We start from the raw sequence: 27,063 nt of genomic DNA, 5'->3' as shown, positions 1-27,063 counted from the left end.
TCTGGGATGTTTAGATAAGGCATTGAGTGTTTTCCTAGGTTTTCCATTAGCTGGAACTCTCTGCTGAATAGTAATAGAGGAAGACTTCAGAAATTGAATCTTGATTTAACTGTGTGTCTGGAGTGAGCGAGCGAGGGGGTGGGAATAACCTTTTGAACCTGTTGGGTCCTGGTCGATAGGAGGAAGGACAATTTATAACCTATGACGTCATATTTTGTATATAAACTGTTGTTCGTGGTTTCATGGCAGTGCGCTCCGAGAATAAATACTATTATCTAATTTTGATAAGACTGGTCTCTTTCTATTTTATGCAAATAATAATCTTACAAAATATCATAAAATAGACTAAGTGAATTCAATTAATGTTACACTTATGGGATTTATGAAATTAAATTAACAAATACTTGACCCACTATGTTTTAACATTAATTACATGTGTACATTGATTCTTCATTTATATAATGATTTGTTTCATATGATATCCTGTAGAAGTTACTTTATGAAAATATTGACATTATGAAATCAGACACAGAATGTCATTTGCCTGCAGTTCAAAAGCCAATGCATTCCATAAAGATATCCCTCCCCGACTCCATCTGTCAGTTCACAAATGTCCTGCTCAGTGCACCTATGGTGAATTGCAAACCAGCCACTCGCCCCTACCAACTCGCTTGGAAGGCCATCCGTTGTCATGTGTTTCTGGTGAAACAGAGGGGGACTTCAAGATGTCACGCCTTGGTCTTAGTATTTTGTGTTTTCTTTATATATTTGGTCAGGCCAGGGTGTGACATGGGTTATTGTGGTGTGTTTTTTGTCTTGGGGTTTTGTGGGGCGTCGACGTAGTCTATGGCTGCCTGAGGCGGTTCTCAATCAGAGTCAGGTGATTCTCGTTATCTCTGATTGGGAACCATATTTAGGCAGCCATATTCTGTGAGTGTTTTCGTGGGTGATTGTTCCTGTCTCTGTGTTAGTTGTCACCAGACAGGCTGTATAGGTTTTCACGTTCCGTTTGTTGTTTTGTATATATATAGTTATTTCATGTATCGTCTATTCTTCATTAAAGAACATGAGTAACCACCACGCTGCATTTTGGTCCGATCCTTATTCTACCTCTTCGGCAGAGGAAGAGATAGAAGAACGCCGTTACAGAATCACCCACCACACCCGGACCAAGCAGCGTGGTAACAGGCAGCGGCAGCAGGAGCAGCGAAAGGAGGAATGGACATGGGAGGATGTTATGGACAGCAGGAGTATAGGAGTATACGACTTGGGAGGAAATAGACAGGTGGGCGGTCGACCCAGAGAGAGTGCCGGAGCCCGCCTGGGATTCGCTGGAGCAGTGCGAAGAGTGCTATAGGAGAATGGAGTCGAAGAGAAAAACACGGCGGCGCAGAAAGAAATCCGAAAGTCAGACCCAAAAATGTATTGGGGGGGGGCTCAGGGAGAGTGTGGCAGAGTCAGGGTTCAGACCTGAGCCAACTCCCCCTGTTAATCGTGAGGAGCAGTGATCAAAGGACTTATGGACTTGGGAGGAGATATTGGACAGAAAAGGACCCTGGGCACAGGTATGAAGAGGCAGCACAACGACGCGGATGGAAGCCTGAGAGTCAGCCCCAAAAATGTATTGGGGGGGGCTCACAGGGAGTATGGCTATGCCAGGTAGGAGACCTGCGTGTGCAAACTCCCTGTGCTTACCGGGGGGCTAGAGAGACCGGGCAGGCACCGTGTTATGCTATGGAGCGCACGGTGTCTCCAGTGCGGGTGCATAGCCCGGTGCGGTACATACCAGCTCTTCGTATTGGCCGGGCTAGAGTGGGCATTGAGCCAGGTAAAGTTGGGCAGGCTCGGTGCTCAAGAGCTCCAGTGTGCCTGCACGGTCCAATCTATCCAGAGCCACCTCCACACACCAGTCCTCCGGTGGCAGCTCCCCGCACCAGGCTTCCTGTGCGTTTTCTCTATCCAGTTCCACCTGTGCCAGCACCACGCATCAGGGCTATAGTGCGCCTCGCCTGTTCAGCGCAGCCAGAGCCTTTCTCCTCTCCAGTGATGTCGGAGCCTCCCGCCTGTTCAGCGCAGCCAGCGCTTTCCTCCTCTCCTGCGCTGCCGGAGTCTCCCGCCTGTTCAGCGCTTCCAGAGCCTTCCTCCTCTACAGCGCTGCCGGAGCCTCCTGCCTGTTCAGCGCAGCCTGAGCTGCCAGTTTGCATGGAGCAGCCAGAGCTGCCAGTCTGCATGGAGCAGCCAGAGCTGCCAGTTTGCATGGAGCAGCCAGAGCTGCCAGTCTGCATGGAGCAGCCAGAGCTGCCAGTTTGCATGGAGCAGCCAGAGCTGCCAGTCTGCACAAAGCTGCCAGTCTGCATGGAGCAGCCAAAGCTGCCAGTCTGCATGGAGCAGCCAGAGCTGCCAGTCTGCATAGAGCAGCCAGAGCTGCCAGTTTGCATGGAGCAGCCAGAGCTGCCAGTCTGCACAAAGCTGCCAGTCTGCATGGAACAGCCAGAGCTGCCAGTCTGCATGGAGCAGCCAGAGCAGCTAGATCCGCCAGTCAGCCATGATCTTCCAGATCTGCCAGTCAACCAGATTCTTCCAGATCTGCCAGTCACCCAGACTCTTCCAGTTCTGCCAGTCAACCAGACTCTTCCAGATCTGCCAGTCAACCAGACTCTTCCAGATCCGCCAGCCAGCCAGGATCTGCCGGAGCCAACTACCTGCCTGAGCTTCCTCTCAGTACTGGGCTTCCTCTCAATACTGGGCTTCCTCTCAGTACTGGGCTTTCCCTCAGTCCCGGGCTTCCCCTCAGTCCCGGGCTTCCCCTCAGTCCTGAGCTTCCCCTCAGTCCCGAGCTTCCCCTCAGTCCCGAGCTGCCCCTCAGTCACGAGCTGCCCCTCAGTCCAGTGGGGTTCTGGGTGAGGACTATTAGGCCATGGTCGGCGGCGAGTGTGGATTATCCCAGGACGCGAGGGGGAGGAACTATGACATTTATGGAGTGGGGTCCACGTCCCGAGCCGGAGCCGCCACCATGGACAGACGCCCACCCGGACCCTCCCTATGGTTTTGAGGTGCGTCCGGGAGTCCGCACCTTAGGGGGGGGGGTTCTGTCACGCCTTGGTCTTAGTATTTTGTGTTTTCTTTATATATTTGGTCAGGCCAGGGTGTGACATGGGTTATTGTGGTGTGTTTTTTATCTTGGGGTTTTGTGGGGCGTCGACGTAGTCTATGGCTGCCTGAGGCGGTTCTCAATCAGAGTCAGGTGATTCTCGTTATCTCTGATTGGGAACCATATTTAGGCAGCCATATTCTGTGAGTGTTTTCGTGGGTGATTGTTCCTTTCTCTGTGTTAGTTGTCACCAGACAGGCTGTATAGGCTTTCACGTTCCGTTTGTTGTTTTGTATATATATAGTTATTTCATGTATCGTCTATTCTTCATTAAAGAACATGAGTAACCACCACGCTGCATTTTGGTCCGATCCTTATTCTACCTCTTTGTCAGAGAAGGAGATAGAAGAACGCAGTGGCGAGGGGATCGAAGAAACCCATCAACTTCAGGACACTTGTGACTTGAATGATGCAATTCATGTTCCACGTTTCAATACGAAAACAAGCATTAAATTAAAATGAGAAAAATCACTGTCATTTTACAAGTTATAAACATTGGTAGCATAAACATTTAATGTGGGAAGTATTTCATGTTACATGTGTAAAGCCTCAACATTAGACACAAACAAATACAGGTGGCTCATAACAAGCCACACCGCATTTATTTTGTGTGAAATTACACAAACTCAAAAATAACGCAGTGAGTTATGGGATACCACATCACTCTGAAGCAGAGAGCATAGCTGACTCGGTCAAAGTGGCTATCGGGGGATCTAATTAGCCATCCATTATTTTCACACCCTCAGCACAACGTGTGCATATGGCGAATGGGGCACGTGAACACGGAATTGGAGGGGCGATTTGGGATTCAGCACTAGTCTGCCTTTTTAATTCAGACGTGACAGGTTTCTTAAAGCTGCATCCTTTAGTGAGTCTCACGCGAGCCTAAGTCTATTTCAAACCAAAATAAAAAATACATTTTTACAGCGATAATAGGGGGAAAATGAAGCTCCCTGAAAAAGGAGATATCGAAAATAAGTGCAATACATAATCTAAAACATACAAAAACTTAAATAGCAGATTACCTAACGTATACATACGGTAGTGTATACATGGTCTTTGTTTGGGGAAAAAAGTTACATTAAGGTTGAAGAAGTGAAGGAATATACTGACATAGAAAATACACACAGGATATGGCAGATCTTTTGGCAGTTGTAGTAGCAGACAGCTTGTAGGAAAAGTGGTTTATTACATGATGATTTACGGGTTTGGCAAGAAACAAAATGCAAGAAAAAAACGGTCAATTCTTGTTTTCTAGAGCAGGTATATCCGTTCAATCTTCATCTGTCCTCTTCCTCATCCAGACTTGTGTTCAGGTTTGAAGATGGCAGTTGGTAGGAGACGGTTATGAGTTTGTGGTTCTGAGGGGGAACTAGCCAGACAACCCAGTACCAGAGAGACACAGTGTGCTTCCCAAATAGCACCCGGTCCCCTTATATAGTGCACTACTTTTGACAAGGGTCCATAGGGCTCCTGTCAAAAGCTATGCACTATATAGGGGACAGGGTGCTATTTCAGACGCAGTCGTAGAGACCTCTTCACCTCCTCCAGTTAGATCCTCTGAATCTCAAACAGTCTGACGTCGGTGTCGTACCAGATTGGAGGATCCACGTTACTACGGTACAAAAGCCCAGTGGGAAGGAGTTAATAAAGATCAGATTCAATTTGAGAGAATCACTCACAATCACCTGTGAGTCATGGAATAAGTGACTCGGCAAGTAGATGTGACAAACACACTGACTGACCACCAGCTGGTACACTTTATTCCTAGACCTGGGAGCTGGTAAAGATAGCTGGATCAAAAATTGTTAGCCAGTTGACCAAAATTGCTTGAAATCATCTTGAGAAATATAATGATAATGTTTAACTGACAATATACAGTTAAACAACCAATATACAAATGTTGATTTCTTTATCAACCAGAAAATCAAGTTATGTGGCTATTAATCAAAGTTAGCTGGCCAATTTAATAATCCTGCTTTCGGGATTCGGCAATAGCCTGCACTGCTCTTTTGTAATTACTCCAAAGTAGATCTTAACTTAATCATATTCATTCTGTACATGGATTGGGTCTTATACTACAAGTATTTACTGTCATCACCATCAAATATTTTAATCTTTCCCTTTCCATTTGACCCATGTTGCTTACCGTAGGTAAATGACACCCCACGTGTATGTGCGGAACCACATGGCAGTGCCCGCGTTAGCCTGGTATTTCCTGATGAGGATGGGATGTGGCACAGGCAGCAGGCCCACCAGGGTACCATGCTGCAGGAACTTCAGGATCTCTGACTCATCTGTCAGGCCCCTGGAAGAGAAAAACATATACAAAGTTTTACAGGGACAGTGCACATAAATCAGCAGTACTGTCAAAGTGCCTGTTTTATCCAAATGGCACATTTTTAACTGTAGTCCCTGGGCAGGTTAGATTAAAAGGATTGGTCAATCTCATCCATGCTAATCCAGTTCTGGGGAATGATATTGATCACTCTGTGTTCTGGTCAGTTATGGGTTCCACAATCAAAATCAAATGATCCTACAAATGCTCTGTCATACTCTCTTGAATTGAAAAGTAACCCCCCCCGCCCATTTTACATTGTTGGAAAGATTAGGATCTTTCTCCCTTACTTGTCTATGCAGATCTTCTCCACCTGAGGAACCAGGACTTGTAGCAGCCTCATGATCGTCTGGAGAGGAAGCTTACTCTTCCAGGAGAGGACCTGACGGAGAACAGTACAGAGAAAGGAGAGCAGGTCACCATCTATCGGGAGGGAGAGAAGGAAAGATCTTACCAATGATGTACACAACACCCCAGCTGTGAATGTACTCTATGTTTAGGGTTGGATGGAAAGGGGAGGGAGTTCTCTTACCCAGTCTGGAGTAGGGTTCCAGTATGTAGCTGATGCTGACACTCTGGACAAACAACCCCTGGCTAGGTCTGACACTGGTGGAAAAGCCTCCTGACAGGAATAAGAATAACCATTGTGGTCATCACTAAGCTCAACAGCATTTTCTTTACAAAATCATGTCACTGAGAAGTTGCATTCTGTATATATTTTGTCCTGATACATGTTCGTAATTCACTAAATCATTCCCCCATGGATTGATTTCCAGTGAGCTGGGTTCATGAGTCTCCCCAATTAGAGCTCTTACCTCATTGTTTCTCCCTGAGTTGGACTCTGTGTTGCTGGCTCCTGCTATACCACTGGTGTTGGTGTCAGAGGACTGTGGAGAGTGTTTGTGCTGGTCATCAGCCGTTTGAGGCTGCAGGCTGTGTGTATGCTGGTCAGCGGTCATCTGTGGATTGCGTGTGTTGTGCTGGAGACAGACCATGGTGCCATCCTCAGAGACCTGAGCCTTCTTTGTCAGCTTGTCAATAGCTACAGTGACAGCAGATTCTTAGATAATTGTTCAATGGTTTCTAACAATGGAACAAAACTGATGTCAAATAAGGGATTGCTATGATATTTGGTGAAAATGACTAAACCAAATCAACTGCTGTTTTTTTTAAATAAAAAGGGCTGAGAGAATTCCAATATCTGTGATGAACTGAGTTGTAGAGTGATAGGTTAGAAGTTAGTGAAGCTTAGTGGACAACCGGCAAAGCCAAGTTAATAGAAAACATTAGCATACCATAGGGAAATGTGCTTTGCAAAATACATGCATGCATGGAGAGCTCCAAAGAGGAGAGGGGGTACCTGGTATGGCCACGAGGCTGGCTTTGAGGGTCCCTGGCTCAGCTGGGACGGCCGGTCGGGACCCATCCATGGAGATGGTCTCCTGGGAGTTGGTACGGGGGATACGAGCCAATGTCGTCTTCTTCATCTCTAGGGCCTTGTTATGTGGATGGAGAAGAAAATGATCAATAAAAGCTTCAATGATTCAACTGCAACAAGTGAGTGCTGGCCCCTTTTTCATTTTAAGATCCACCGTTTGCTGTAACATGGACAAAGTTGTATGGTATAGATTTTTACATTAGAGAGCACATTCTCACTCTCTTTACCTTGTGGATAGTGACCGGGTCAGAGGTCAGATTGGCCAGCTGATGGAAGATGTTGCGCTTGCGGATGAGGGTGTACACCAGGTTACAGTTACCTGGAGGGGGGAGGAACAAACAGTGGGCAGGTTTATAATGTAAAGAAAAGTGCTCTTAAATAGTGTCAGTCTGGCAGTTTATGTTCTGGTCATTTAAAGTCAACCATGTTGTAACTATCCCAATATCCACCAAGAGATGGTGTAGTTCCCATACTGCCCAGTCAGTGCTTGGTAAAATCTTTGGAGGAGTGAGCCAACCTAGCCTTATGACCCCAGGTTTGCTCTACTACTTTGTGACGACTGACAACGTGAGACTATAGAGCCTGGGTCCCAGATCACTTTGTGCTGTCTTGCCAACTCCTTGTCACTCATTGCCATGTTTGGCAAGACAGCACAATCAGATATGGAACCCGAGTTAGCTACAGCCAGGCATTACCATCAAACTGATACTGTATGAGGTTGTTGAAGACCTCGAGCAGGAAGAAGATCAGATGATGGTTCTGGGAGGCAGAGAACAGGAACCAGTTGGTGGAGAAGGCTTCCAGGAGGTGGAGCAGCTTGGTGGCTGCTACCATGGACAGACTCTTCAGGTAGGGAGACACTGTGGAGGATGGTGGAGTACTGGTGTCAAGAAACTGTAATACCCAGATGCTGCCAACAGGTGGTGACCATTTCACTGACAGTCAGACACTCACCCACAGATTTAAATAGAATAGGAGCGCTCACCATTCACTATGATGGTAAGCAGGCAGTCAAAGAGAGGCTTCAGGTGCTGGTGTCCACCTGTGATGATTTTGTGGAAAATCTAGACAATCACAAATGAACTAACATAAGGCAACTGTGCACAGTTACCTTAATAGTGTACTATGAATAGTCTCCACACGCTTGAATCAGTGGTAGTTTCAGTTTAAGTGCCAGGCTTTTCGGTCAACAAAGACTTTCATCAGAGCATGTAAAATATATAATTCCCTCACCCCACTCCCATCCAGGGAAGCACTGAGAAATCTCCCATCCAGACAGCACCAGTAGCACTACTCACCATGATGAGCAGATCAGCATGTGTTCCAGTGAACACAGGGATGTCCATGGGGACCCGTATCGAATAGGTTTTATTCAGACGCACACCAAAGTTCCTCTCTCCACTCAGCAGCAGCAGGATAAAGACACCAATGTGTATCAGGCCCACACTAGCTGCACACACACAAACAGTGCATGTCACACAAACAGACACTATAAACTAAGACAGAGTGCATGTACACCTAGTACCCAACAATCCCAAAACATACAGACTGCATTCGGAACATGCACACAAATCACATTTTATTGGTCACCTACATATATTTAGCAGATGTTATTCCGGGTGTAGTGAAATGCTTGTAACTGCAAAGTTGCTTAGGAGCAAGAAGCAGAGCTGCCATATTTCTCAGTGCCACCTACTCAGACAGTTCTATGTGACTCACACTGGTCAGCTCGTGCATCATTCAGGTAGAACAGGATAGGCACCAGGACATCCAGAACATCACTGCTCTTTAACACAAAGAATAGAAACTTCTGAAACACACAAAAGATAAAAATGTTTTTTTATTTGGATCCCTTTTAGCCCACAAAGGGGCTAAGAGATTGAGCTTCAACAGTATATGAATAGTCTCCCCTGTACGGTGTGCAACAGGAACAGCAGTACTGTACTTAAAAAATTCACAGACAGAAAACCAGAGGATAGACACAAACACTTAAGTTTGCAGCTAGTTTACATTTATTTAGAGAAACACTTTAAAAATCTCCTCAGTGCATACCCGATGAGAGAGCGAGGAGTATGTAAACATGTAATCAACGTGCGACGCAATGAGGCATGTACCAGGTAGCACAGTGTTGAGGGAAGAACGGTAGAGGAACAGGATGCAGAAAGTGTTGAGAAGTGAATGGATGTGAGAGGCAGTGTGCAGCACAGAGCTCCAAAGACCGTGGCACCTAACAAACATAGATGTGCCACTTTACCCTACTCTCTAGACACCCCTCAGTGTTCTTAATGAACTGAAATGAGAGATGCAAAATTATTATTATTCAATGAACTGTAAATATATGACGAAGGACCACTAATGTCGGGAACAGCTGTGAAGAGTGAGGCTAGATGGGGGAACAGCTGTGAAGAGTGAGGCTAGATGGGGGAACAGCTGTGAAGAGTGAGGCTAGATGGGGGAACAGCTGTGTAGAGTGAGGCTAGATGGGGGAACAGCTGTGTAGAGTGAGGCTAGAAGAGGAAACAGCTGTGTAGAGTGAGGCTAGAAGGGGAAACAGCTGTGTAGAGTGAGGCTAGAAGAGGAAACAGCTGTGTAGAGTGAGGCAAGAAGGGGAAACAGCTGTGTAGAGTGAGGCTAGAACAGAAACTAAGAACAATATGACCTAGGATGGTCTTAGGGCAGAAGAACTCTGTGTGCTCCGAAACCTTGTTGAAGTCCCAAACAGATCTAGGACCAGGCTAGAAGTGATGGGGTGAGACTACTAGTCCATCTAGGACAGTATTAAGGCTACTACAGCACTGTTGTATCCTTCAATGTAGGAATGAGGGGATGCCGGTGCTAGGGCTCCAGTCCAAACCTTGTTGAAGTCACAGAGCTTCCAGAAGAGCACCAGGAGTTCCTGGTGGAACTGGATCTTCTTGGTAGATTTGGGCAGGTAGGTTTGGATCAGAGGGTTGGTCATCAGTCTGGCCAGGCCCTTCAGGATGAAGCTGAAGTCCTGGGGAAAGACAGGAAGGAAAAACAAAAATCTATCAATTTACAGTGACTTGAAGGGTTAAAAAAAGGACCTCTGATTGACCCATTGAGTCATATGGCTCTGGTTTGACCGTTTGAACAGTGTACATTAGTCTCCTACCTCCTCCCTATGGATCCTGGACAGGTAGTTAACAAACAGGTTGTCTGGTCCCACAAGCTGAGAACACAAGGAAGAGAAATGTTATCAGATGATACAACAACTAACAATTCCACGTGGCCAGAGGCAAGCTGTAGCTACCACCATGTTGCTTATTCCTATCCAGTTCTCCACAAGTAGCTGAGATGTAAAGCAGGGGTGTCAAACTCATACCATAGAGGGCCTAGTCGCTGCTGGTTTTATTTTTTTCCTTTCAATTAAGTCCTAGAAAACTAGATGAGGGGAGTTCCTTACTAATTAGTGACTTTAATTCATCAATCGTGTACAAGGGAGGAGTGAAAACCCACAGACACTCAGCCCTCCGTGGAAGGAGTTTGATGTCTGTTGGGGAAGCTATTCAGGTTCTCTTACCTCCTTGTCTTCCATCGCAGAGGCGGAGAGGGAGTGTAAGTGGTCCAGGTTGTGTTGAGCTGTGGCTGCAGCTGCCCCGGCCTCGTGCTCCAGAGTCACTATGAGGATCTGGACAGCATGCTCCACCAGCACCTCTCGGTAGTCAGAGAACATCAAGTAGTTGTAGGGGATACCGTACCCCACTGGGTCATAGGCGCACACCACATTTAGGAGAGATGTGAAGAGAGGCAGGGCATGTCTGGGAAGGGGAGGAAGAAGTTAGGATGAGTGTAACACACACACACGCTTCAAACCAAATCAGTCATAAAGTGTGTGTGTTACCTGTTATCTGTAGAGCTGAAGAAGGTAACCCAGCGGTTGAGGATGTTGTTCTCAGCAGAGGGGGGCAGGTACATGGCGTCAGAGAAACAGGTCAAAAGCAGCTTCAGCAGCTCCGTCCTGACCAGGACAGTGGAGAGAAAGATGGACACATCTTGTAAATTCTAAATCAACCCCTGGCCCCTACCCTCTAGGTCAGAGGTAGGCACCTAGATTTAACCACAGGGCTGATTTAGTTTATCCCAGCAAATGGTCAGGTTTCAGAAAATAATGATAATAATTTGTACATCGCAAATTTACCACAAGTAAACACAAAAAGAGATTGAAATGATAGTTCAAATACAGTGCCTTGCGAAAGTATTCGGCCCCTTGAACTTTGCGACCTTTTGCCACATTTCAGGCTTCAAACATAAAGATATAAAACTGTATTGCCGAATAATTTTGCACGCCCAATGTTTCAGTTTTTGATTTGTTAAAAAAGTTTGAAATATCCAATAAATGTCGTTCCACTTCATGATTGTGTCCCACTTGTTGATTCTTCACAAAAAAATACAGTTTTATATCTTTATGTTTGAAGCCTGAAATGTGGCAAAAGGTCGCAAAGTTCAAGGGGGCCGAATACTTTCGCAAGGCACTGTACATACTGTACCTTGATTACATTGAGACATGATCATGTGCATTTCTATTTGTGGGAGTACTTGGGAACAGAATTTCTGAATAAATTTGTATTATTATCATTCCTGGTCATTTTACATTATTTTTGACCACCAACTGAAACCCAACTGCTCTAGTCACTTGTGTAGATCTGAGAGGGTTGGATATGTGTAAGCATTGTAGTGGGAGTTCCATCTTGCCCCCCGATAAGCCAAGTGGAATTGTCGCAGTACTAATTATATCTATCCAATCCTCTCATATCTACACAAGTAGATCTAGGAAATCAGAGATGCCCTCTCTCCATCCTCCCTGGTGCTGTGATCTCACCTGTTGAGGTCGTGGATGTAGTCGAGAGGGGGTGACTGAGCGAACCCCACCCCTGCCTCCCAGATGTACTCACAACTGTCTATCGACTGCATGTCCTCCTCTGTGTCCTTGGAAACAAAAGAACACTGATGTAACCTTCAAACCTAATCAAGCAGGGGTTTTTTTCAGTTTTTTTTTCTTCATGAAATCCTACAAAATTTGAATAAATATTGTTACACTAATGTAGAACAATGATTGTTTGGTTTACTATAAAACATGGTTTACTGCACAATGTGTAAAGTAAGTAATTAATGAATGTCAAATGGGATATCGGTTATTGCCACCCTACAGTGCAGAGATCACAAAGGACATGGTGGACCATGCTTTACTCATATCAACAGAGGGACGGGGGTGCTACGACTGTGAGATAAATCATGAACTGAATTCATCGGGGCTTGTCGGTAATGAATGGGTGACTGGCAAGATGGAGTATGGCACTACAGTAGCAGCCAACTGAGTCAAATGGACTGATCGACAGGGGGATACACCCCCCCCTTATGGCACCCTACCCCTTATATCATATGAAAGCTGGCTGCTAGAGTAACAGTTAGCTATCTAAACTTTTTTTTTTTAAATGGGCCTTTATTTAACTAGGCAATATTAACAAATTCTTATTTTAAATGACCGCCTAGGAACAGTGGGTTAACTGCCTTGTTCAGGGTCAGAACGACAGATTTTTACCTTGTCAGCTCGAGGATTCAATCTTGCAACCTTTCGGTTACTGGTCCAACGCTCTAACCACTAGGCTACCTGTCGATTACTTGTAGTAATCATAGTTGAATAACCGTCCGGGGGCCACAACTGATTTTTTTTCATCCACTCTCATTCAGATATCATAGTAAAAACAGCAAATATTTCTCTCCACCCAATGGCAAAATGTGTAGAATTTCAGCAAACTTGCTTTAAAACTGGACATTTTCTCAATACCAACAACAAAATGTAGAATTGCAGGAAATAAACTCTAAAACATTTCTCCACTGCCAAGAGGGGGGCCGCTGAAATGTTTTGCTTGCAAGGTGGGGGGGGTTTGGGGCCCAACAAAATGTTGCTTATGGCCCCCCCAAAAGGATAGGGCTGGCTCTGACTACATGTGTGGTTACAGATCTGGGTACGCAGACCTGCCGCTCATGTTGAGTTCCAATTTTTGATGGCTCCAATCCCCATCAAAGTTGCCCATCCCTACTTTATATAGATTACTATTCCTGACCAGGGCCTATAGGGATTTGGTCAAAAGTCGTGCACTATATAGGGAATGGGGTGTCATTTGGGACACAACCTTTGTTCACACTTCTGTCCACCTTGTGATTTTACAAGTGGCCTGAGCTGAGCACTCATCTGACTTTGCCCACCTATTGTCCAACACCTCTGCAGAGAGATTTTAACTGCCTAGAAGGAGTGTCAGCAGCAGCCCCATTTTTAATGTTCATAGATTACTATAGTAAGTTCAGTTGTGTAGGAACTCTGTCATGATATTATTCACTCTAATCAATAGTTGACTCCAACCTTGGTAGTGATAGACGTTGTGTGTGTCTGTGCATGTTCCTCAGGCAAGCAAATTAGCCTTTCCAAATAGTTAGCAGTCATTCAGCCTTAACTGCCTGTGTGTGACTGCCTGGATCTTTGAATCGATAGGGATACACAGAATACACACAGCCCCTGGCTATTCTCCATCTCCACTCTGCTCCACACAACTCTGCTGTCCATTTTTTTCCTCACACCATCAAGTGCTCCACTGAGTGTGACATTTCCGTGTGCATGCACGTGTGTATGTTGAGTAGCTGTGAGTGAGTGGTCAACTGGAGGATAGGGAGGGTGGAGGGTGACCATTTTATTTTCACGGCCCTGTCAAACACCATTGGGCCCTGTGTGGCAGGAAACAACAGCATAGAGGTGTTTGCACAGTGGATAAGGAGTGTCCACCACCCTCCTCCTCCTCAGCCCAGTTGACAAACATGGCCCAGGGTCACACCTCACCTCACACTCAGGACTTGAGTCACTCATTAACCCTGGAGCCTAGTCTGCACAGGGGAGCTAACAGAGCTAACAGGTGCATTACACACAGCATGGAAGCACAACAGGGGTCTAATGGGACATTCTGTTCACTTCGGAACCAATCTTAATTTGAGATTAATGCGAACGTCTGCATAATCTCGTTTTTGTGAGCAGATCTTGAGTTACAATTTTCCCCCGCAAAATTAAATACAAACTTTAAATTAAACTGTTGGACGGACCCTATAGCCTTCTTAGACTCAACTCTGAAGCAATTATCAGCAGACAAAAAAATAAATCACTAAAAACAGATGACCCAAGAAGAAATATTCATGCAGAGAAAAGCACAAGGAATGGATGGCATTCCCATAGAATTCTATTCAACATTTTGGGACAAAGTAGCGCCTCTATTTACACAAATGACAGCACACGTCACACAATTCAGTACTTCCTAGTTCCATGTATCAAACCGTTATTTCAGTTATATTAAAATCAGGAAAATCTGGAGAGTCTCTTACTGATTATAGACCCAAGTTTAAGTTTATTAAATTGTGTCAATAAAATAATAACAAAGCTTATAAGCAATAGAATGGCAAAAGTCTTACCAGATGTGATACATATCAAACGGTATTTATTCAAATTTGACACTGACAAACAAATACAATAAAATGTTCCCGTTTAATACAATACTCAAAAAACAAGCTATAGGTTTATCAATAATGGCTGTTGATATGGAAAAGACTCTTGTAAAAAAAAAGCTATAATATACACAAATAATACTGTACATTATCTGATTAAATTTCTTTAGAAAGGGTCAGGGTCACAAGACAGAGATGTCCCCTCTACCCCTCCTGTTTGCACTGGCAATTGAACCAGACCCAAACATAACAGGTATCAGTAATGGTAAACATGAATATAAACTAAACTTATTCGCAGATAACCTCCTGTGATACCTGACCAATATACTACAATCAAGATATAAAATTAACATGGGGAAAAAAATATGGCAATAGGAAAATAAAAATAATAATTCAAATCTGCAGCAATCCTTTAAATACTTAGGATGCTTACTAAGTGACAACAAACAACAAATATATAAAGACAACTTTATTCCATTACTCAACAATATGAAAGCAGATTGAATTAAATAAACCTATTCAGAGTGGCATACTCGGTCATAACAGACTTTATATGGCCAATTAAACATGTATTGAATAAAAAAGGAACGTTTTATATCTTTCTAAGTCTGAGGGTGGTTTTAACCTTCCAGACGTGGGATTGTATGAACTAGCTACCCAAGGCTTTTTCATAATAAATATAGTTAAATGCACTAGAAGAACAAATGGGTACAATTGAAGATGCGAATGCTCATCCCCAGAATAACTTCATAGTTTATAACAATACGGAAGAAAATGAAATGTATTCAACAAGAACCAATATCACTCCCTAAAAACACAACATTATGGAACAATCCTTGGATAGCTTATCAGAATTCACTGATAAATTGGTCTACATGGAAAACTAAAGGCATACAAACTGTAAATGACTTGGTAATAGGAAATTTAAAAAAAATCAATGACAGCTTTAAAAAGCCATTTTGGATTGACCAATGCAGACAAAATTCAATGGAAAGGGCAAATGCTTTATTAGCATTTTTGGGGGGCTACGGAGAGAAACAAAATGGTGCAGTTTGAGGCCATGTGGTGGAGAGTAATGCGGGCATGTGCTAGTGGGTCTGGGCAGGTGTGATGTAGTTGATGTTTGTATGATGAAACTAAGGAACACTGGTCAACACTAATTATCATGGTGTTTCATATTTATTATAATATTTATTTTTTTCTCCCCAATTTCATGATATCCAATTGGTAGTTACAGTCTCATCGCTGCAACTCCCATACGGACTCGGGAGAGGCGAAGGTCGAGAGCCATGCGTCCTCCGGAAGCAGTGTGGCTCTCGACCAACCACTGCTTCTTGACAAAATGCCCACTTAACCCAGAAGCCAGCTCCACCAACGTGTCGGAGGAAACACTGTACACCTGGCGACCGTGTCAGCATGCACTGTGCCTGGCCTGCCACAGGAGTCGCTAGTGCAAGGACATTCCTGTCAGCAAAACCCTCCTCTAACCCGGATGACGCTGGGACAAATTGTGCCCCGCCCCACGGCTGCGACAGAGGCTGGACTCGAACCCAGAATCTCTAGTGGCACAGCGATGCAGTGCCTTAGACCATTGCGCCACTCAGGAGGCCCCCTCTCATAGCGTATGAGGTTACTCACCGGGCCGGCTCTCTTGTGGCTCTGAACGGTGAAGTCTGGACAGAAGAGCAGGTCAGATACAGCCAGGAGGAGAGACTCAGCCAGGGGCCTCGCTCCATCATCATTACCTTCATCTTGCTAGGAAACAGACAAAGAGTTCAGCCACAGGAAAGAACTCGTATTTTAGATACTAATAGTGCATGTATACAGTACCAGTCAAAAGTTTGTACACACCTACTCATTCCAGGGTTTTTTCTTAATTTGTACAATTTTCTACATTGTAGAATAATAGTGAAGACATCAAAACTATGAAATAACACATGGAATCAGGTAGTAACAAAAAAGTGTTCAACAAATCAAAATATATTTCATTCAAAACCCTTTGAATGCGTAGGTGTCCAAACTTTTGACTGGTACTGTATCTTACATAGTATAAGATACTTAGTATAAAATAGGTTAAGGATTATCAATAACGAGCATGACAAAAACATATCAAACTCAATTGTGTTTCGAGACCATAGTACTACCCTTTCCAAATACTTAGGTCTTCAGGCCACTTTCACCTTAACTGCCTGACTGTGTGTGACTGCCTGGGTCCTTGAAGCTATCGGGAAAAACATAGTACCCCAACCAGTTCAGTCTGTAGTAGAGAATGCCTCACCGATTGCTACAACCGTTCCGCATTCACACCGACTCCAATAATAGTTTGGCATTCACCCATCCAGCCTCTCATTTTAATTAAAGGCTATCCAATACCTACCCAATTCAACCACTGGCCAGGAGGGAGGGATGGGGGAGGGCGACACAATAGGAACAGTGTTCAGGCAGGCTGAGATGCTCTACAGGCCAGGTTACAGGAGACCCAGCTGGTCCAACAATTAGCAGACATGGAGGAAGAAGGAAAGCCCCACCTCAAAAGAGTTCTATCTGCCTGGGACAGTGACCTGACTCAACACCAGGTCCGTGTTCATAAGGCGAAAAATCCTGGAAGAAGATGGACTGTAACGGGGAGATTCTACTAGGGCTATAGTGGTCACTACATTCCATCAGCTGGTGAGAGTCAAGCAAATAACTGTCGGTCTCACGGTAATGGACATAAACACATTTAGCATCTCCTGGCTTCCACACGCAGCCTATAAGCCACTGATGCAGATCTTTGGAACATCTACTTAAAAAAAAAAGTCTAATAAATCCATGTAATATAGCCTACACCTTCACAATAAATCCATTATTTATTTTAAACAGGTTTAAAGGAGCATGATATGAAGAAAATATAGTCTATTTCAGAAGAACAGAATAGCATACTCTGATTTGACTTTATGTTAGGTCCTGATCTGGCTATGCCAAATGGCTGTGGGCTACACTAGTTCCTTTAGCAGACAAGATTTGCTTAGAAATCTGTGGCATTATCTTATAGTATGAAGAAAACAATTGAACAAACGATGAGGGCGCAACATGCGGCTATTATGTGTTGAGCGGTTAACAAAGAAATATGTATTCCTATATGCTTAATTTAGAGTTATTAATGTAACTTTAGTTCTACAAACATTGGGTTATATGTTTTGATTTTTAATACATTTTTAAGGCTGTATGATGCGATGAATGAGGATTTTAAAAAAGTTTATTGAAAAAGGCATGAGCTCTGCTTTGTTTTTTGCACAGGCTGTACACACTACATCAGTTACTCATTTACAATTTGACAAGCACTAGATTATGCCTAGAATTTCAAGGAGGAATCCCCTTTGTTTGGCTGTAATGCACCCTAAAATAAATCCATGCCTTTTGTGGCCAGTGGCCTTTGTGCCCTTCTAACTCACATGGCTATCCATCATGTGATTGGGTCTTTCTCACAGGTTACAAGTGAAGAGAGCCACATCGGGGACGCAACTGCGTGCCACCTTATCCAATTCTGAGGTGCATATTGAAGATATTGGAAGATCTGTCCACATTTACTTGTCGTCAGCCAACAAGATGAGTAGGCTTAACGAACAGCAAAAACACATCTACTATCCTCCATAGTACGAAAGTCGACCTATTGTATTCTCTGCAATAAATAAATATTCCAAACATAGTCTGGGACAGTTGTGGGATGCAAAAGATCCCAAATTAATACAAGCACTAGCAACAACAAAAACTTTTTTACGCAATGTGGCTGACGCAACAGATCAGAACGTTTAGTTTAAAACGTTGATAAACTATTAGGCCATTTCTTCACATTATAAGCGTAAGTAGGCTATAAACGCAAATATTCCATTAGCGGAAAACACCATTATCAAAAGTGACCGCAAATGCAATTATACATGTAATATTTTTATTAAAAAAGGTGCATTTTTATGGTGAAAATTATCTTCCCAAACTTGAAACTCATGCACTGATTATGTATGCAGGTTAGGCTCTACACCCCTTGCAAAGCAGATTAATTATTTGGCAACTTTAGTTGTGACGCAAACCTTTTTTTTTTTTTTTAAATATAGCAGTCCCTCCAGGATTCCGCGATCACACAATTCCATGCAAAATCAACCAATCAGCGCTTATAGCCTACTACGCTCATTGCTGTGTTATTATGCAAGACCTCGCAATTTTTACCAATTCCCACACTTTTAGAGCATAAAAGGGTCCAATCAAAGCGGGTTAGTAATTTTGACAAATTACTGCACTGTTACCGTGGAAAATGGCCCAATCAAACCACAAGTTAAACAACGTTTATTCCCCCCTGGCCTGTCAGCTTATTCACATGCGTAGATGATGGATGATTGTTGATGGCTGACAGGCAGTACAATGAACAGAAATCAATCTAATTTGCCAACAAAAATAACAGCTAACGACCGTGCAAAACAATTAACAGTCACTTGGAATCCGCAAAGCATATGAAAATGTCAGAACAGTTCCCACAGCAGAGGTAGATCACATTGACTGAAGTGGTAGCAGGGAAGACTGTGGCAAGCCCTGAAAACATCAAGGTGAGTGGCATTTTACTCAACTTTGACTCTGCTAACCTTGGATTTAATAGGATGCTCAACACTCTGCTCTTCCCAGTCTGTCTATGGAGAGCGCTGTTCAAAGCACTTAGTGCAATTAGTCAGCATTGCCGTGTTAAACTCTAAAACTCTCAAATACGGATCACAAAAGCACAATTTTTCTGGATTTTTTTCAAATGGAATAATAATCAACCACAACTCTATTTTTACGTATTCTTTATCTCCCTTACGACCCTTTTCAGAAAAAAAAATCACAATATCAAGAATTTTGAAGACAACTTATTAGAAAGAAATATCAATCCTCAAATTGAAAGTGATTGATCAGCTTTTAATCTATTTGTTTTTTTTAAGAGATGGAGAGAGAGAGAGTAGGAATGGGAGGTGCATCTCGTGTTGATAGCAAGCCCCAAGCCTGATGGAGAGGTGTGTGAGAGTGAATGTGAGTGAATTATGACAGAGCTGTTTGTTCAGGAAAATAAACAGAATTGAGCACTTTAGATGTTTCTAATTGTTTTTGTATTTCATATTCTGCTTAAAATCATCCTAAAACTGAGCACATATGACTTTATTGCTTTATATGAAATTAACGTGTAAAAAAACAAACATTGTATAGGCTAGGCTACATGGGGTGTGCGACTATGATTCGAAAAAGTCGCAAAAAAGGCATTATTTCTTATGCTGGGCATGATTCACAAGTGATAATATATCATTCATACTTGATAGGCCAATATTGTCACCCATCAGACTATTCTTGATTTAATCTTATCTTTACATATGCTAAATAATATATGTGTGACATTTGTTTTGATTTAGAATGGACCATTATCATGCACCTGTATCAAAACAGGGGCAGCGGGAAAAATACATGTAATCTATGCACTTAAATAGCGAATGGAGAATGCTTTTCCCCATGGTTTATTTTCATGCCAGCCAGGTAGGCTATAATCCTGTTGTAAATATAACCAATGTGCTAAATATTAGGGAAGTTGAGAAATAAATATAGTAGGCCTAGCCTATAGAAAGCTGATGGGATCCTGTTATTTTTAAGAGGCCATCACTCTGTTTTCTCCTGCAATTGCATAGCATATAGAAATGTTGCGCAACATGAGCTCTCATGAAGTGTTTGATTAGAGTTGATACATTTGCATTGATGGCAGAGTGATTATAGGGACAATAGAGTGCTGAGTACCAGCAAGTTAGCAAGCAGCGTCAGAGCTTGGAGAAGCCTAATTTCTATGACTAAACGGTCATGTGGAATTTGACAGCCTTAATTAATGACCGCCGGTGTGACGGTAATATGGTCATCGCAACAGCCCTAGGTACTACCTGATCTTGTCTAATAAGAAATGCACATTTTATTTTGCGTTACACAAAGTTGTTAAACATTTTGCTACGGTGTGTCCAAATGAACACAACACAGCTTGTTGTGTTAGTGGTCATTCTGTAGCTCAGTTGGTAGAGCATGGCGCTTGTAACGCCAGGGTAGTGGGTTCGATCCCCGGGACCACCCATACGTAGAATGTATGCACACATGACTGTAAGTCGCTTTGGATAAAAGCGTCTGCTAAATGGCATATATTATTATTATATTATTATTATAGCTTGGGCTCATCCTACAATGCTGGCTGGTCAGAGCTTTGAAAACTTGAATACATGCAGATTCCACCAGACAGCACAGCAGCGGCTGCAGTAGTGGGGGACAGTCAGTATGAGAGTGGGGCGCTCACTCACAAATTCAAGAAGAAAATATGTTCCTTAGAAAACTGAAAAGGGAGCTGAAAATTAAACCAGAGTCTTGGGAAGAATTTTCTTCCTCTGTCTGTCTGTCTATTCTCCAAGCCCACTGTGCATGTTGTGCTAAATCACCAGCATCCTTTTCACCATAAGACAAACCTATTCTATCCAATGATCTGTAACAAGTAGGGGAGAGTGGGGTAAGTTGAGCCAAATGGTTAGTTGTTCTAGGAAACCATACACATGGCTCTCGATCTTTGCCTCTCTCAAGTCTGTAGGGGAGTTGCAGCGATGGGACAAGACTGTAACTACCAATTGGAGATCACGAAATGGGGAGAAAAAGGGGTACAAATAAGTCTGTTTATGCATAATATGTCATGCATATGAACTCAAGATTTGTATTGTTACAGAGCAGACATCATTAAGCCTCTTGTATTCCAACATAAAACAAGCAGGGGTCTAGCACCCCTTGAAGTTCTTGTGATCTTTCAGAGTTACTTCACCTCAAGAACACCATTTGGCGAAAGGCTCGGCACACGCATACCCAGGCGAACTGGCTGTTATTCAGGAGAAATAAGTGCACTCAGGCTATCTAGAAAACCAAAGTTACAGTAGATACCTCAATTTCTTGATGCACCCATCACGTTAGCGGGATCATTTTCGTCAACATACGCTGAATTGCAGAGCGCCAAATTCAAATTTTCATGAAATCACATTTTCATGAAATCACAAGCGCAATATAGCAAAACACAGCTTAGCTTGTTATTAATCCACCTGGCATGTCAGATTTCAAAAAAGCTTTTCGCCGAAATCTATGCAAGCATTTATGTGAGGATAGCTCTCAGTAGACAAAACATTACAAAAAGCTAGCAGCAAAGTAGATTGGTCACAAAAGTCAGAAAAGCAATAAAATGAATTGCTTACCTTTGATGATCTTCGGATGTTTGCACTCACGAGACTCCCAGTTACACAATAAATGTCCCTTTTGTTCCATAAAGACTCTTTTTAAATCCAAAAACCTCCATTTGGTTGGCGTGTTATGTTCAGAAATCCACAGGCGCGAGCGGTCACGACGGGCAGAAGAAAATTCCAAATAGTATCCGTAAAGTTCGTAGAACCATGTCAAACGTTTTTTATAATCAATCCTCAGGTTGTTTTTACAATAAATAATCGATAATATTTCAACTGGACCGTAGCTTTTTCAATAGGAGTGAGAGAAAATGTCAGCTCCAAGCTGCTCACGCATGCAAAACTCTGCTGGCACCCAGCCATCCAATGACGCGATGTGATCTTTCTCGCTAATTTTTCAGAATAAAATCCTGAAACTATGTCTAAAGACTCTTCACACCATGTGGAAGCTATAGGAAAAGGTCTGGTCTGGTTGATATCCCTTTAAATGGAGGTAAGGCATGCAATGGAACAGAGAGGTTTCAGGAAAAACAGCACTTCCTGGTTGGATTTTCCTCAGGTTTTCACCTGCAATACCAGTTCTGTTATACTCACAGACAATATTTTGACAGTTTTTGAAACTTTAGAGTGTTTTCTATCCTAATCTGACAATTATATGCATATTCTAGATTCTGGGCCTGAGAAATAGGCAGTTTCATTTGGGTACGTTTTTCATCCAAACATCAAAATACTGCCCCCTACACTCAAGAGGTTAAGGAGTTCTCTCTCTGTGGGTCGAACCCCAAGAAGTTCTGGAAAAACAATGAAAGACCTGGAGAATAAATCCTACTCCTCACAGCTGCCCATGTCCCTTAATGCTGATCATGTGGTTGTTACTGACAAGGAGCGTATGGCTGAGCCACTTCATTAATTTGACTCAGCCATGCCTCCTTGCCCGTCCAACACTTCCTCATTTCCCAGCCCTTCTAATACAACTAGCCCCGATGCTCCTTCCTCTTTCTCCCTTGCCCCGCCACACAGCTTCTCCCTGCAAGTGGTCACTGAGTCTGAGATGCTAAAGACAAGTAGAGAGCGAGACTGGCATCCTTGGCAGCATGCGATAGAGAATGCATCCCTCTTAATTCCCAAATAATAAAGGAACACAGTGAACAAAGTTGAGTCTCACCTAATTAAAATGACCCTGACCACTGATAAACTGATATGCAAATTGTATATATAATGAAATCACAACTTCAAAGGGTTACATGTCCAATGGGCTAGGATAGCACAGAACACTTCTGGGACACAGCATTTTTTTATCTACATTGGATGGTGCCGTTGATGAGTAGTACAGTATTCTCACCCGAGCTCCAGGCACGTTAGACCAGAAGAACCCTCTCCAGTCTGCATCCTCAAAGATGTATGGTAGGATACGTGTGAGCAGACGGGTGCAGTTCAGGACTATCTGTCTCTCCTTCTCTGAGGGACAACCAGATTCAGCCGCCTGGACAAGCTTCTCCACCGCCTGGAATGAACACATGAACATGTACAGTTAGTCAAATACAACACACCCTCTCACACACTGCTTCATTTCTTGCTTATGCAAACGTTTCCATTTGAGGGCTTATACAGCAGACCCTTGAGGCTCAACACAGGCATACAATTCCATTTACAATGGTGTTTGCTGCAACAAACACTAGCATTCCTTTAGCACCATCTGTATCCAAGGTACCCAATAGAATCTGCTTAAATACAGAAAAGGATGAAACACACCATTTAAAAACAACTAGAGACGTATTGGAAGCAAACCCAGGTGGAACACCTGCCCGATACTGCAGTACAGCAGCACGTAACACACTCAGAACACACCTGTTACTACATTACAGAACCACTTAACACACTCAGCATAAGCCTGTTACTACATTACAGCACTACTTAACACACTCAGAATACACCTGTTACTAGGGCCGGGACAATGCAAGTATAGCAATACTCATTAGTATCGTGGCAAGGAAACAAAACACGATTGAACTTATTTAGGAAAACGGCCCTAATGTTGGAAACAAACATCATTAAGTTGTCATCCTGAGTCCCATGTATTTATCTTCCAAGCTATAGCACACAATATTTTACATACAGCAGGTTTTTAAATGACCAAAGAGTGGTCTGGTTCGTGTTCTGATTTTTGCCATAGAATTTGCATTCTATGGCATTCCTATTACACCAATTGTATCCAAGGTAGAAAAAATAAAGGTTAAACACACATACACACTCAGAGGATGTACTGTATCCTACCCTACATTACCTTGTAGCAGAGGGTTGCTAGATTGGAGGGAGATTCCTCCCTGACAGCTCGTATCTCTGCTGCCGGCACCAGAGCGAACACATCCTGGACGGTCGTGGCAGTATCCGCCCAGAACTGGTCCCAGAAAGTATCGTCTGTAGTCTCCACAGGCTGGGGGAGATGAGGCAACAAACAGGGATTAGATATATTCCCCATCCCAAAACCCTATCTGATGAAGGCTCTGTAGCCAAAATATTAGTCAAATAAATCCACAGCAAGAAAAATAAATGAGTGCAACTTTTTCTTTAGTCTGTTCTATAGACATTTCCCTTGAAAATAAAGGAGAGCCGCACACTCTAGGAGCTCAGATGCAAAAAACTTAATTACCAACGTTTCGACAGCCAAGCTGTATTTATCAGGGTATGATCACAAACACTGCGGGATGACTCGTTTTTATAGTGTCAAAAGGCACACAGGTGTCTGTGATCATGGCCAAGTGTGGCCTAATATCATTGGTTAATTCTCAAATGGCATACAAACAGCATACAAAAAAACAAATAGATAGCATACGATCATAGATTCATTTTAGACTACTTAAGCTTATAAACAATTACAATGGCAAAGTCACAATAATCACAAGAATGGCTTCAGATCAGAGTCTACGTTGAGACCGAAAGGGAGCAAGGGTCTTTAAATTAAAGATCCAGGCAGCCCCTCGTTTTAACAATAAATTATCAAGGTCAAGGAGGATGACATGTTCGATGCCAATATAACGCAGAAATGAAATTGAGTGGTTTGCTTCCAAAAAGTGGGTCGCAACTGGGCAAGTCGAGTTTTTGCACCTAGTGGTGCTACGATGCTCTGAGATACGTACATTGAATTCTGTAGACATTTCCCTTCCCACCATGTGAGCATGGTAAAAAGAGCCTCCTCAGTCTGCACACTGCAGTCTATGCTCCCATGTGGTGGTAATGGTGACAGCGTTGCGACCACAAATTCAGGTCTTCGTATCCTTTATATTCCCCATGATGGCCAGTAGCTAGCAATGCACTGTGGCAGTCTGACACTCTGACCAGAACAGTGAGTCAGAGGAAACGATCTCCATTCTGCACACCATCGCACAGATAGAACCAGACGTCACTCCACTCTCAGACACACAGAGCCAGGCCCCATCTAAACCCAGTCCCAGACGTCACTCCACTCTACATCATGCGAGTGTGCTCTCATTGATGAGCACAGACGGTTGGGATGCTGCCATTTCCCTTCTCTATTAACTCATACATTATTAATTCAGAGACCTGCTTGGCTGTAGCCTTCAGGAGCAGAGCAGATAAATATAGACATAATAAACTTGGTCATGGACTAAAAAATCACTTTTGATGGAGATTCTTCATTGAGCATTGCTTTTTAGTCCAGGACTAAGATCTGTGCCCAGGAAACCATCCAATTTTTTATTTTACCTATGTTTAACTAGGCAAGTCAGTGAAGAAAAAATTCTTATTTTCAATGACAGCCTAGGAACAGTGGGTTAACTGTCTTGTTCAGGGTCAGAACAACAGATTTTTAACTTGTCAGCTCTGGGATTTGATCTTGCAACCTTTCGGCTACTAGTCCAACGCTCTAACCACTAGACTACCTGCCGCCCCAATGAAGAACACATATGATGAAATTTAATTTTGTTTTGTTGTACAGACAATATATTCAGCTACTTGTTTTGCCTTGATGACAGAGTAAATGTCACCCAAATAGTGCACTTTAGACTAATGCTTATTTAACTAACTTGAATGTCTTTCATCCCACCTTAAATCAGCCACATTGTCTGAGTGTTATGATTCATTCAACAACCATGTCATCATAAATGTAGCTGGAAATGGTTTCTAGGCTACCTTTATTCTATTTTTTTTTTAAATCAAGGAAGGAAGAATAAAGCAGGAAAATGATTGATTCAAATACAGCCCCGAATGTACAGTATTCATATTCACATCTCATCATAGCTCTGTGAATAGGATACACCTTAGAACGACTGTCTGCACCTGATATGAGGCTCTTGGTTGTGTTTATTATAACTACAGAAGTATGACTACAATGTTACATTTGATTACAACATAGATACATTGTTGCCGATATTATGAGTCCACTATTTGATGACACAAATTCTCAGTATTTATAACAGTACCCTACAATTAATCTAATTGTCAGTTTATAGCCAATAACTAAATATAAATATCCTAGTCCTACATTTTAATTAAAAGTTTACATTTAACCAGTAAACTCTGCTTTTGGACTGATGGTAACTATTACTGTATTTCTCTAGCACCCAATCATCCATGTCACTGATCCATGTGTGTCAAATACAACTTGTAGGCAGACTACCATCTGGCCCACTTGAATTGCTATTTTTATCTTGAAAAACAGAACTGTTCATAAATATTTAAATGCTGCATTGGCCTATACAAAAGAGCGTTATTATGTTAACAAACCTGTGTTTTGGTTGTTAGTCGTATCACAGCTTTCCTGAAGTTGAGTTTGGAGTCAGCGTTACCCATGTTGTACTAGGCAGCCACCTGTTTGCTTCGCCTGAAGCGCCTGAATACTGATCCGTCCGTCGGTCGCTCGTGCGTCGTCTTCCTCGTGGATAGTCTCCCTCGTCCGTCACATCCTCCTCCAGTTGTCCTGAGCCTTCGCGACGCACAGTCTGGAGGAATTGAACTAAGCAGAATCCAGGCATGGCGACTTCCGGGATAAAAATGTACATATTTGTTTTAGTTCACATCTTCAATGTGAATTGACTGACGTAATTCCTTGACAATTTACCTAAACACCTGATGAATCAGCTCATCTACAGCCAGCAACCTGTAACAGCATGTACGAATAACAGGCCTACGAATTATAAATTATAAATAATTAATTAGATGTGGTTTACCTTTCCTCTATAACAACACTGCACAATGTAGACTCATTATTAGCAATACATTTTGATAGACTGATACTTAAAATACAAACTTATATTTAATATGATGCAGTCAATAGTTTGTGGTATCTGGTTAGCTGTGTTTTATGCTGGTTAGCTGTGTTTTATTCCTTCTCATAATGGCTTTGCTTATTAGTTGTACAACAGGGACTCTCAGT

At 43.0% G+C, this 27,063-nt stretch overlaps 1 protein-coding gene across 3 annotated transcripts; it reads right to left on the bottom strand.

Moving 5' to 3' along the window:
* Positions 1–4,320: 4,320 nt before the first annotated feature.
* LOC118397403 (protein HID1-like) lies at positions 4,321–26,698 on the bottom strand. Of its 3 annotated transcripts, none has more exons than XM_035792111.2 (20): positions 26,415–26,655; positions 23,956–24,105; positions 23,014–23,175; positions 16,072–16,188; positions 11,768–11,874; positions 10,790–10,906; positions 10,469–10,706; positions 10,061–10,117; positions 9,782–9,922; positions 8,647–8,713; positions 8,226–8,377; positions 7,913–7,991; positions 7,623–7,787; positions 7,155–7,246; positions 6,850–6,985; positions 6,305–6,531; positions 6,022–6,111; positions 5,780–5,871; positions 5,301–5,459; positions 4,321–4,766 (listed from the first exon to the last, which is right to left on the bottom strand). In XM_035792111.2, exons 1-20 carry the CDS (start codon positions 26,478–26,480, stop codon positions 4,703–4,705), a joined length of 2,478 nt encoding a protein of 825 aa, XP_035648004.1. In that variant the 5' UTR covers positions 26,481–26,655; the 3' UTR covers positions 4,321–4,702. The 3 variants fall into 3 exon arrangements, with proteins under 3 accessions (XP_035648004.1, XP_035647993.1, XP_035648015.1); XM_035792100.2 differs by having other exon boundaries at positions 8,647–8,737; positions 26,415–26,649; XM_035792122.2 differs by lacking the exon at positions 4,321–4,766 and having other exon boundaries at positions 5,314–5,459; positions 5,780–5,912; positions 8,647–8,737; positions 26,415–26,698.
* Between the last annotated feature and the right edge of the window lie 365 nt (positions 26,699–27,063).

This window comes from Oncorhynchus keta, chromosome 2, assembly GCF_023373465.1.
Source record: "Oncorhynchus keta strain PuntledgeMale-10-30-2019 chromosome 2, Oket_V2, whole genome shotgun sequence".
NCBI lineage: Eukaryota > Metazoa > Chordata > Actinopteri > Salmoniformes > Salmonidae > Oncorhynchus > Oncorhynchus keta.
The sequence above is the reverse complement of the archived record's forward strand: the minus strand, read 5'-3'. Positions and strand labels throughout refer to the sequence as shown.